This window comes from Colletotrichum lupini, chromosome 3 (assembly GCF_023278565.1).
Source record: "Colletotrichum lupini chromosome 3, complete sequence".
NCBI classification, from domain to species: domain Eukaryota; kingdom Fungi; phylum Ascomycota; class Sordariomycetes; order Glomerellales; family Glomerellaceae; genus Colletotrichum; species Colletotrichum lupini.
Window position 1 is genome coordinate 5,709,770 of NC_064676.1, and position 12,475 is coordinate 5,722,244.

The 12,475-nt window shown below is 51.6% G+C and overlaps 4 protein-coding genes across 4 annotated transcripts; 2 read left to right on the forward strand and 2 right to left on the reverse strand.

The window, feature by feature from the left end:
• Positions 1-480: 480 nt before the first annotated feature.
• Positions 481-4,730, reverse strand: CLUP02_06469 (argininosuccinate lyase; the record flags this gene model as incomplete). Its single annotated transcript, XM_049285468.1, has 6 exons — positions 481-1,411; positions 1,471-1,882; positions 1,957-2,028; positions 2,144-2,161; positions 2,432-2,514; positions 2,863-4,730. 6 exons carry the CDS (start codon positions 4,728-4,730, stop codon positions 481-483), a joined length of 3,384 nt encoding a protein of 1,127 aa, XP_049142611.1.
• A 927-nt stretch (positions 4,731-5,657) lies between these two features.
• Positions 5,658-6,347, forward strand: CLUP02_06470 (uncharacterized protein; the record flags this gene model as incomplete). The annotated part of the gene is made up of 3 exons (XM_049285469.1): positions 5,658-5,806; positions 5,863-6,042; positions 6,110-6,347. The coding sequence occupies 3 exons, from the start codon at positions 5,658-5,660 to the stop codon at positions 6,345-6,347; spliced, it is 567 nt and encodes a 188-aa protein (XP_049142612.1).
• Positions 6,348-7,600: 1,253 nt separating this feature from the next.
• On the forward strand, positions 7,601-8,668 carry CLUP02_06471 (uncharacterized protein; the record flags this gene model as incomplete). Its single annotated transcript, XM_049285470.1, has 1 exon — positions 7,601-8,668. The coding sequence occupies one exon, from the start codon at positions 7,601-7,603 to the stop codon at positions 8,666-8,668; it is 1,068 nt and encodes a 355-aa protein (XP_049142613.1).
• Positions 8,669-8,832: 164 nt separating this feature from the next.
• CLUP02_06472 (amino acid permease) lies at positions 8,833-10,637 on the reverse strand (the record flags this gene model as incomplete). Its single annotated transcript, XM_049285471.1, has 3 exons — positions 8,833-9,272; positions 9,331-10,388; positions 10,453-10,637. The coding sequence occupies 3 exons, from the start codon at positions 10,635-10,637 to the stop codon at positions 8,833-8,835; spliced, it is 1,683 nt and encodes a 560-aa protein (XP_049142614.1).
• Between the last annotated feature and the right edge of the window lie 1,838 nt (positions 10,638-12,475).

Below are 12,475 nucleotides of genomic sequence, written 5' to 3' on the forward strand. Positions count from 1 at the left end.
CGCTAATACTTACCTTGGGCTAGTTGGCGGGTAGTCTACCACGAGATCTGGACGAGGTTGTGTCTACTAAGCTTTTCTCATCTTGAGGCCATTGAGCTTGACTATGAACCTGGTCGAGGAAGAGAAAGGCTATTCTATAACACTGAGATCTCGAAGTTTATCTCAAAAATGACGGTGTTAATAGCAATTGGTGTATACTTGAACAGTGTGATTGTTTGATAAGTATGTGATTCTGTTTTATTTTTCTATCCGTTGAGAGCCAGAAGAAAACTGGACGAGGGTTGGCCCAGGTCAGCCAAGCAGGTGAAGCCGCTCTCGCTCAGTGTTTGATCACGTTTGCTCAAAATCGCCTTAATAAACCACCTCAACCTTCTAGTCCCTCCGACGGGCTACTTCGGAACCTAACACCGTTCTACCAATACGCCTTTTTTTAATCCCTCTAGAACCTGCCCTTTTGAGTCCCAGCCATCAATCACCTCTCTAAGCAAGCATGCCCTTAAGAACCTGGACCTGCTCCAGAACCTTGGCTCGGCTCGTACCACCCTTGGACGCCCTCATCTCGACGCTCCTCTCATAGTCAAACGTCTGCGCAACATCCTCCCCAAATCGGCTGTCAATAGCCTGCAATTGCTCCAGCGAGAGCTCGTTCATCGGGATACCGCGCTTCTCGCTCTCGGCGACGCATCGGCCAGAAATGTGGTGCGTCTCGCGGAAGGGGACGCCCTTTCGCACGAGGTAATCAGCCAGATCGGTAGCCAGCATGAAAGGGTCCAGGGCAGCCTTCATGCGCTCTGGCCTGACGGTCAGAGTGACGAGAATGCCCTGTGCGATCTGAAGACTATCGGAGATGGTCTTGACGTGGTCCAACATGGGCTCCCAACTCTCCTGCAAATCCTTTTGGTATGTGCTGGGGAGACCCTTCTGGGTCATCATCAGGCCGGCCATGTGGCCAAAGGTTCGACCAGCCTTTCCGCGCAACAACTCCAGGCCATCCGGGTTCTTCTTGTTCGGCATCAACGAACTTCCAGTGGAGTACGCATCGGCGATGGAAATGAAGCCGAATTCTGAAGAGGAGTACAGGATGAGATCCTCGGCCCATCGAGAAGTATGTTGCATGAACATGCTACCCCATTGCAGGAACTCAGTGACGAAGTCTCTGTCGCCGACGGCGCCCATGGAGTTCCACAGGAGGCCTGTGAAGCCCAGCTCCTCGGCCATCATATCGCGGTCGATGTTGAAGCCGTTGCCGGCGAGAGCACCAGCGCCGAGCGGGCTCCTGTTCACGCGCTTGGAAACCTCGCGCAGACGGTCGAGATCACTCTGGAAGGCGAAGCCGTACGACAGCAGGTGCTGCGACCACCGGACCGGCATGGCGCGCTGGAGATGGGTATACCCAGGCATGAGAATGCCACTATTTGAAAGATCAGCAAGGGGAGGTTGCCGGATTTGCGGGGTGATGCTCAGACTTACACCTCCGCCTCGGCGCGGGCGGCAATCACCTCGATAAAGGCGACCAGGTGGCTCTCAATCTCCTTGATCTGGTTGTTCAGCCACAGGCGCATGTCACAGGCGACCTGCTCATTGCGACTGCGACCGGTGTGCAGCTTGCCGGCGATGTCCTTGCCGATGATCTCGCCGAGCCGGCGCTCGTTGGCAGTGTGGATATCTTCGTCGTTGGGCATGATGACAAAGGTATCAGCCTCCCACTCCTTCTGCACCTCCCGGAGTCCCCTCTCGATTTCGGAAAACTCGTCGTTGGTGATGATGCCGGACTTTGCGTTGGCGCGCGCAAACGCGATGCTGCCGAGGATATCCTCCTTGAACAGGAGCTTGTCGTATCCTATACTCGCATTGTACTTGAGCATGAGGGGATCGAGGCCGCCTGTTCATTTCTGGGGTTAGCACAACTGCAATTGAACTTGCCAATTGAACTTATTGGGAGGGAAAACAGCTTACCTGTGAAGCGGCCGCCCCAAAGCATGTTCTCTGCAGGCGTCTTTCCGGGTGCCATGATGACTGCGTTGGTATCTGGCGGGGGGGGGGGGGTATATGGGGTATCTAGAGGGGTTGAATTGAGTAACTTCAAAAAAGTTAGCTAAGAGCTGCTCCGTATCGGAGGGAATTCCAATTTATGTCCGATTACCTAAGAAGTGATAGAGCTCTGTATTGGTGAGTCATTCAGGGTCACGTGATGGTATGAGTCGACGAAAGTCACCCGGTACATTGCGATAGCAATATCTATCACCACCGAGTTCACGAGGGAGCTGTCCAGGATTACCTCTTTTTTAATTTACCATGGTCAAGTTTTAGTTCTTATCTCTTCCATGCCTCGGCATTGAAAAAGTCGGACCTTGATCATTGCACCTGTTGCGGACCAGCCACGCGCATCGTCAGCGCGTGCAATGTCAGCAGCCGCAAGGTCAGCACATACTGATCTTGACCTTTCTACCATCTCTGGCGGCACTGGTACGCCGTTGCTGCCGGCACGTGGTGATGGTAGTCGTGGAAAGGGCTCTGAGAGGGGATAAGGGGACTTCTACCTGTAAGTCGCTGGTGCCTTTTAGGTTGGCCTCTGAAGCAAGGAAAGAGGGAGAGATTTCGGAGCTTGACTCTTGATACCGTTGTTAACTGAACATGATACTGGACTTTATGACATCAAAGGGGGCATATTGCCCTATCTTAGTTCTTGAAATTCAATCACCTATAGAATGCTAGCATGTACACCTTGAACGCCAGTATACTCTCTTCAGCCATGTAGTATCTCCCTCGATTCATGTGCTCACTTTCCCTCCTTCATATCCAAGTCCTCTTGTGTCCTAGCTATCGCAACATGCAATCTCATCGAAGCCAGACATAACTCACGATATCAACCTCCTCCACCCAGAAGAGGCTCTCTTCGTCTTCACACTAGTACTCGTAGTCGCCGTCGCTTGCGCCGTCGCCGCTTGAGCTGCGGCAGCCTGCCCCCGATTCTGCCGCCCCGTCGCCCCCTCGTACCACCCGAGAGCCGCGTCCAGCGGCTCAAACGGGTCCCACGGCCGGTTGACGGGTTCGATGAGCACGTCGGCCATGAGGTACTTGCTCGCGTTCGCAATCACCGTCTCCACGTCGACGCGCACCCGGAACCGCTCCAGCTCCACGTCGACGCCCGCAGGGGTCGGCCGGAACATCGTCTGCAAGTCGTCGAATGAGAAGGTGACTTCTGGTAGTTCTTGTTGTTGGTTCTCCTTTGCTTTTGATGAGCTCGTACTCTTTGCTTGGTTCTGGTTCTGGTTCTGGTTCATGCCCGGGAAACGAGGCGGTAGCTCGCGGGCGTGGAACCCGGCTCGGATGCCGTCCGTGGACCCGAACATGATGAGCAGCCGGGACCCGTCCGTCCGCGCGAATGTGACGGCCCCGGCGAGCTGGCCCGCCGCCTTCGGGATGCGGAAAGCAATCGTCTTCCCCGTCGCCGTGTGGATCAAGTCCCTTCCGGAACCCCTGCTCGACGTGCACGCCGCCGGCCGGTCCCCTCTGTCGGCCTCCTTGGAGTGCACGAGATTCAGCACCGAGTACTGGTCACGCGGCGGACCCTTTCGGAGCTGGATGATGTGCTGCGGAAACACACCTTCCGCGTCCGCGACGCCGTTGAACGTCTGCCGCACGTAGAGCGTCTGCTTGTTCCCCCGCTCCTGGACCTTGGCGAACTGGTTCACCCGCACGCGGGCGAATTGCTGATCTCCGCCGCTCGAAATCTTTTTGAGGTAGATTGCTAGGAAGGTAGAGTCTTCGTAGTCCGGCGGCGCGGGACAGTCGAGCGCGGCGACGAAGATATCTTGGTCGCGTCGCGTCAGGGGTAGATCGATGCGCAGGCCGCGGTTGCTCATGAAGTACGGCGGCCGCGGCTCCCAGTCCTGGTAAGGCATGATGGAGTTGGAGTAGGCGAAGTTGGCCGGCGACTTGGCCAGCAGGCCGTGGTAGGTCTCGGTTGAGGCGGAGAGGTCGACCCAGGCGAAGAGAGACTGGTCGTCGGACTGCTTCATGATTTCCTCTTGGAGGCGGAGGAAGGCGCGGTCGCCTTCGCCGTAGAGCATGGGCATATTGACGCCAAAGAGGCCCATCAGGCAGTAGGCCACATCCTCTGGCCTCGTCGTCTGCCGGTGCGCGGCCCAGGACATTCGCTTGGCGAGGCTCGCTGATTCGAGGGGTCTGAGGCCCGTGAGGATGTCTTCGTCTATGCCTGTGATGACGGATAGAGGCCTGCTCAGCGTCGTCTTCTCTCCGACTTTCACCCAGTCCTCGGAGAAGAAGACCATCTCGGCCGGGGCGATTAGTTCCTGAAGCGTCCAGCCGCGCGTGAACCACCGGCACGAGGCAAACGCGCCGTCCGTCTTGACAGGGTCGACGGTGGCGGGGACGCCAGAGAGGTAAGTGTAGCAGACTTCTGACTTCATGTACCACTCGTACATGGAATTGATGGCCTCGGAGAGCTCCGCGCTGCTGCTTTTGTCGATGCAGCATGAGTCGATCCAGACGTATTCGAGGCCGTCTGCTAGGGTTTGAATGCAGCTATAGCGGACCTTTTGGAAAGCTGGCTTGGTGGCGGCATTTTCGTTTCTAATATCGGCGTAGATGACTTCGTTGTCGCCCCAGGTGTGCGAGAGAATGGCGTACCGGGGGAGCTGATCGGGGTTGAAGTCGACGAGCTGGAGGTTGCTGCTGTGTATGGATGAAGCTTTAATTAAGCGCATCTTGAGGTTGCGATGGCAATTCGATGTTGGAATTGTGGATGCTCAGTCCATCTGGGGTGACTTTCAAAGAGGCCAGTGGGTTGGTGAGACTACATCAACATGTCCTGAACGTGGACTCCCAGCTGCATCAACGGACCGACTTTTGATCATTGAATTAGAGTGGTGATGAAGTTCAAAGGAGCGCTACTGCATAAGAAAGAGGCTGTGTCAGAAAAGTCATTGGATTCGTGAAGTCGAAGTAAGGCTGCGCTATCCGATCGTCATGTCTGCTCCCCCTGCACTATTATTATGGAGGACGGGAGCAAGTGGTGTAACATCGGATATTGCTTCGCCATTGAAACTGCATTAGGCAGGTAAGACCACCTATCATCTGGTCATCCCAAGCGCGTGGGTGTAAGATTCCCGGGGTGTCTCTCAGCTCTGGCCCTGGTTACCACAACGGCACAACCCTCACATTTCATACACGAGGCGCAATCGCCCTCGTTGTAGGGCTGCGCCGCCCACACCAACTCGTAGAGCCTTGGGGGGGCGACCCGGGAGAGACATCTGTCCCCTGCCAAGCGAGTCTATTCCCGTAAGCACCAATGGCGATCGTTGTCGATGTTACGGTTCTGCCTGATTGTGGATTCCTGTGATGCTGTGCCGCTGTTAGTGCCACCTTGGTAGTGCTCACGCGCACTGGAGGCAATCTTACCTGGAGGGAGAGTTTTACATGAAGTGGAAAAGGAACAAGTGCTCGTCATCTCAAAAGTCTGTATTTTATCATCTTCTTCCTTTAGTCTCTCTCTTCAACATTGATCTATCTTCCTTCAACTTTTCCTCAATTATCCAAGTCATTTGTAGTGACTTACAGACCGTACAGCCGTGATATCCAACAATTCAGCAATTTTGTCATCTTACACCACTAACCAGACCTCAAAATCAAAGATGTCGGAACAAAAGACTGCTCCTCCCCCGGCGATCGACATTCAAGAGCCGGCGCCAGCCTATGAGAGAGAATCACCAGTGACATCTACTGTGCAAGGAAGCGGTCCTGCCCCTGCCAGAGAGATGCCAGCGAACCTAGTGCAGCTTGAGTAAGTGTCTCCTAGAGCACCGTCATCTTCTTAGAAAATACTGATAAATTGGGCAGACAACCAGCAACACCAATGCCCGCTCAACAAAAGGGCGGTCCGACCATTACCCCCCTCGCCAACCCAGCGACCGTCACGCCGTTGCACATGCTGGGCGACGAGCCGCAATGGATCGACTGCCCCTTTTGCAAACAGCGGACGCAGACGGTCATTGCAAAAGAGGGTACTGCCATGCAAATGTAAGTTAATTTTGATCATATGGGAGTATTTCATGAACCAGTTTAGCTAATACGCGGACTTCCTCAGGGTTGCCGGTGCTCTGTGCTGCCTCCTCTGCATCTGCCTCACATGCGTGCCCTGCATCGCGGGGTGGTGTGAGGACATGCACTACACTTGCTCAAACTGCGAGAGCAAGGTCGCCACGAGGCCATACGACGGTACGATCCAGGTCTTCTCGCCGCAGCCTGGAGGCGGTCTCGTGCCGTCGCAGTATGCGCCTGTTGCACCGCCTGTCGCGGAAAAGCAACAGACTTCGGGTGCTTGATCCAGATCTGCAAAGTGTGTAGAACTCGAACGTGGGTTGTGCTCCAGGCATCCAGCTCGATCTACAAGGTTGTGGATGTCAAACCACGGAGTCTGGAGGGGTGAGGGGAATTTGATTTGGTCTGTTGAACTTTGGTGATGGAGATGAAGAACTTACAAGTTGGAATTGCCATATCGGTGATAATTATGCAACCCCGTAGATACCCTAGCTAAATAATTGCACGAAACTAAACATCCTATAGCTCAATCCGCGAAAGTAGGGGCTTCTTCCCCTTTCTGATGATAAGATCGACTTTGCCTCTTGTATGCAAACCTGAGCTCTTTCAGCTTGTAAAGCTCGTCGGTTGCTCGATGCAACTTGTTGAAGAAGCCGACGTTCAGCAACAACTAAGGGTTGTCGTTTCGAGGAAAAGTTCTCTCCATTAGGTATTGTCGTAGAGTCACTGTAGGGGCATCGACGTATATAAAGAGAACGGTTGTCTATTGGAAATAGGAAATAGGCACGAAGCTCGCTCTGATATAGAGGGTGCGAGCGAAGTGGGCCTCGGTGATTATGTAACCGAGGTCACGTGACGTGCGGTAAGGCCATGGATGGTTGAAGCCATCACGACAGGTATTGTATAATTGCATGGGCTAAAAAATCTATCTTCTTGGTGATTGCCAACCGGGTGTACGTAGTAGACCACGATATACTGATGCGGAGGTTTTTTACAGTTAAAAAGAAAAGAAATCATCAACGAACAAATTGCAGAGTTGACTGAAACCTAAACGTCAAGCTGAGTCTGATCATGCTGTGCGCAAGCCCTCTAGCCTATCTTTAGCCACGGACTCCGAAAGTACCGGCGTTGAACCGAAGGGCTACTCCGGATGAGCTTCCCGGGTAGCTCCGGTCGGCCGCAGTATCGTCTGTCTTCCGGCCTTGTCCAAGGTTCATCATTTTCGACTGATCGATCACATAGACAAACCCAATCTATTTCCCACCGTTTTAGACAACCTCGGCACGTTCTTAAGTCCGGTGCCATGGGGCGTTCGGCGCAACGACAGTATTCTTTCATAATCCCGAGAGAAGCGGACATTAACAGTGGGAACCGCCGATGGTCGCGGCCCATTGTGATGTCCAGGCCGAGCCATACGAGCTCTTTGTATATCGTTTGATTATTGAATAGTCAGATATAAAGCCTCACAATTTTGCGAGAGGTTTATGTTAAGATGAGCTAAGTTACCAGCATCATCAAGAACAACAACTTACAAAAAATGTCTCGCTCAATTTACTTAGGTGCCGATGGCCAACTCACCATCAAGCAAGTCACGGATGACTACACACCTCAAAAACTTCAAGCCCTCGTCTCAATAAAGTACTCGGGCATCAACCCCTGCGACCTCAACTTCTTTCACGTAGGCCTCAACTCCTTCGTCACCGGCTTCGAGTTCGCCGGCATCGTCGAGGCAGTCGGGCCCGAATCCACCCTGCAAATCGGCGACGCCGTTCTCGGTATCTCGCCTGTCGGGTTTCCCCAAAGATCTTCGGCTTGCACACATCAAGACAAGGCCATCGTCGAAAGTAATCTTACCTTCAAGCTGCCTCCCGGCCTCGCTCTCAAAGACGCCGGGGGCCTGGCTCTCACGACGCAGACCGCCGCCGACGCCATCTTCAACATTCTCGGTTTCGCCTTCCCCGCCGCGGGCGTCACCGGGACTGATGGCACCGACAAGCCGATACTGATTTGGGGCGGGGCCAGCAGCGTCGGCGTCGCGGCCATTCAGCTCGCAAAGGCGGCAGGATTCAATCCCATCTTCGCGACTGCGTCCGTCAAGAACCACGCCGCGCTACAGCTGCTCGGGGCTACACATTGCTTCGACTATAAGAGCCCCGATGTGACTGGCGATATCCGCGCTGCTGCCAAGGATATCGGCGTGAGCCTAACTACCGGCATCGATACTATTGGCAGCGGTCTGCATGGCCCCAACGCCGACCCTGAGACGTCTACGCCGACGCTTCTCCGCAGGAGCTTGTCTGGAGGCGTCGAGGAAAAGTCTGTCAAGCTTGTGTGCACGCAACCCGTGCCCCATGATCCGGCTTTTGGTTTCTGCACGTGCTACCGGCCCGTTGGTAGCGTCGGTGCCATGGGTCACCCGCAAGACCCTGAATTTCCGGTTCGCTTGCGTAGGGTCATGGAACATGTTCTGGGCTCTGCCGAAAGGGCTCCGAAGCACCCCAATATTACTGTTGTCAAGGGTGGCGAAGCCGGGTTACGGGAGATCCAGAGAGTGGCCTATGGCGGTGCTTCGTTGGAGAAAGTTGTGATTGAGCACCCGATCTGAATGGGTCGAGAGATCGATGGGGGAACTTGCACACATAAATGTCCCATACACGGAACGAACTGATCGCTTTGAAAGATCCGACTTGCCCAAATAATGCTACTGACTATGTGTAATGCGTATAGCCTTAGGTTTCGCATGGGAGTGTTACATGTTTTCAACTCGTCTTAGAATAGCCATGAGAACCCCTTCCGGTAAACCTTAGCAAATGCGCTCTTCTTCCCCATCGCTACCTCCTTTTCCCTTCTTTCTGCCTCGACCGCTGCTCTCTCCTCGGCAACAGTCTCTGCTGGCACGCCCGTGACCAAGTCAGCTGTCTCAGCCCGAACGCGATGGGACTTTTTGAAGATCTTGTACCCAAAAATGCAGATCAGGTAGACAGGGATCCCAATGTACTGAACGATGAAGTTCTTGTAGTCGAAAGTGCCGACGAACACTTCGATACCTTTGGTCAAGGTCAGGACAATGAGGAAGCCAAGGGCGGCATAGGAGCCCCAAGAGCCCAGAGGAGCGCGATACGGAATATAGGCAGCATCGATTCGTTGGGCGGTGCGGGCGCGGCAGAAGAAGATGTGGGAGACGAGAATGGACATCCATGTAAGCAGACCTATGGTACATTACGCGTTAGTGTTGGTCTTTTCATTCAAGCATCAAGACAGACTTACCAAAGACAGTGACGACGTTCGTCAAGTAGCCAAAGACGGTTGCGGCACCGGAGCTGACAGACATGTACGCCAGACAGCAGAAGACACCACATAGACCCAAAGCCACGAAGGGCACGCCGGCCTTGGTAGTCTTGGAAAAGATACGAGGGGCTTTGCCATCGACAGCGATGCCATACAGCGTGCGAGACGAGATGTAAATGTCCGAGTTCGCAGCCGAGAAGACAAACACTACAAGACAACCGTTGATGACGTGATCGAGCCCCTTAATCTTGGCAATGGTGATGGCCACCACAAACGGCGAGGCCGCAGCACTGGTCTTGGCCTTAGCTGCGAAGACGAGCTCGGCGCTGTTATAAGGGACAACCATGCCCAGCAGGAAGACGGAGATGATGTAGAAGAAGACGATGCGCATGAAGGTCAGGCGAACAGCCTTTGGCATGCACAGACGCGGGTTCTTGGCCTCGCCGACTGTGACGCCGACGAGTTCCGTGCCGGAGAAGGCGTATACGGCGGCCACCATGGCGCTCCAGACCCCGAGAAGACGGCCCTGGGCACCATCGACCTTGTACTCGGCGAAAGCACCCGGGTCGGACCAGTACCTGAAGCCGGGACGGTCGCCGGTGGGACCGCCGCCCACGGCGAGGATGAAGAGCAGCAGGATGACGCCAATCATGATGACCACTTTCAGAGATGAGAGCCAAAACTCGAACTCGCCAAAGGCCTTGACGCTGATACTGTTGATCAGGAGAATCAGGACCAGGGCGATGGTGATGAAGACGGCCGGGCTGATGCGGTCCCCTACCCAGAACTTCATGATCAGGGCAAAGGCAGAGAGTTGGTTAGGCGTGGCGAGGAGGTACTTGAAGAAGTAGCAGTAGCCCGTCGCGAAGCCGAGAGCCGGGTCGACGAAGCGTGTCGCGTAGCCGCCGAAGCCGTGGGAGAGGGGCATGTAGGAAATGATTTCGCCGAGGGCGGCCATGACGAGGAAGACGATGCAGCCGACGATGGAGTAGTCGATAAGGATGCCGGCTGGGCCTGCCTTGACTAGAGCCGAGCCTCTGTAAATTGGTGAGTTAGAACGAACGCCAGGGCGGTGATTTTTCGTAAGGGGAGACAGCTTACGTTCCAATCAGCAATCCTGTTCCAAGCGCACCGCCAAGCGCAATCATCGTGACATGGCGCGTTTCGAGACGTTTGTGAAGGTCATAGCCGGGCTGGATGTATGGATCTTCGACTTGGCCGATCTTCGCACTTTGTTGATGGCACAGGTTCTCCAAGCCCGCAGGTTCCATCTTCTCTTGGTCCATCGTTGACTTGTCTGAAGTTGGACTGTTAGAGTTGGCGTGTCTACTGCTGCAAAAATGGCAACATCCAAATTTTTGGAGTGTTGTTTCTCGACAGAAACTCGAAGAGTTTACCCAAGTTGACCAGTTCCTGTGTCTCTATGAACCCAGAAGCACCAGGCCGGAACAGCCAGTGTTATATCAAAGTCTTATAATCGGGGCCTTCACTTTAGTCAATTGCCAGATAAGTCCTTGACACCCCAGCCTTGGTCACTATCTCGAGTCCGTGGGTCCGGGGAAGCGATTCGGGAGTGGGTCCCGAGACGTCGAAAACGCGGGGAGAAATCCTCGGATTGTCAACCCGCAAGTTGGTATCAGATAGTCAACTGACTCGGACAAGCCCCTATCTGGAGAACTGCAATGTCGCGGAGTCTTGTTCAAGTTTAGTTGATAAGAGTCTCGCCATTTAACTTGGGCTTGTTGCAAGGTTTCTCCTGGCGCCTTCACTACCTTAGTGTCGGATTAGAAGTCTAATTCGACCGCGGCATATAGCCGACTGCGCAGGGGCCAATTAGGGGCCCTATTTACGATTATCATAGCCAGCCTAACCTACGGTTAGAACCTCCTTTTTATACCTACTACGCAAATATTTATATAGTTTAATTAATCTCTTCGTTAACTACGGTTCGAACTAACTACTTTATAATAAGGATACTAATACTAATTAGTAATTAAATTCTATTATTATAAATCGGTAAGGTATCTCGCTACGTAAAAAAGACGACCTCTTAATATTATACGGGATAAGAAATTTATACTAATTAACCTTATAAAAATAAACGAAAAAGGGGGTAATTCTTAAATACCGCACGGAATTAAATAATCATAGCCTTTTACTACTTACGAGAGGTTAACGTTTATTATATTAAATTACGTTAATTAATAGAACTGCTTAAATAACTAGCCTTTTACTATCGCCCCGAGTAGCTTTTTTATTAAATAACTTTTCTATAGCCGGCCCGCAATTCGAAATTAATTAATTAAATTAATAAAAGGAAATACCTACGTAACGACTACTTACTTAATTAATTAATATAATAAACGAGCTTAATAATATAATATAAAAGAGCACTGCGTAATTAAAAAAGGGGATCTCTAAACGTAAATATTTTTATTTAGTAATAAAAGTAACCCTATAAGAGTTATTAAGCTAAGAGATCTATAGTATATAGAAAAGTTTATTATTATAAAGATCTTATAAATATAACTTTAAGCCCGCGATCTAAATAACCTCTTTATAGCTCTTTTAACTACCCCCTAGGTATTACTTAAAAATATAATATAAAGGACGGTTTAACGAAAGAGGAAAGGATTTAGAGGTCCTAATAGTATCGAGTTAAGAGTATTATAGATCTTAGATATTAACTTAAAAAAAAGGCGGCTATTCTAAAGTAGTCCTGCGACCTCCCGCTAGAGTTATTACTAGCTTAAGAAAAGGCTAAAAAAACGAGGATTTAAGGGGAAAAGAAAAGAATTTTTTAAAAAGCTACTAAAAAGCTTTTTTTTTATACTAGCTCCCGGCGTAAGATTACTAATTTTAAGAAATTAATTAAAGAAGCTATTTAGAGATTATAGAGAGTATAAGGCTTAGGAAGTTAGAAGTATACGGGATAATAAAAATTAGTAACTAATAAAGATCCCGAGACTAATTACTATATCTTCTTATAATAATATAAACGTTTACTACTATTATTATTAAACAGAACTACTAAAACCTACCCTTTTATATTAAATAAAAAAGAGGATCTTAATAAGTACGATAGCTAGCGATTTAAAAGGGTAATAGTAATTATTAAAAATAG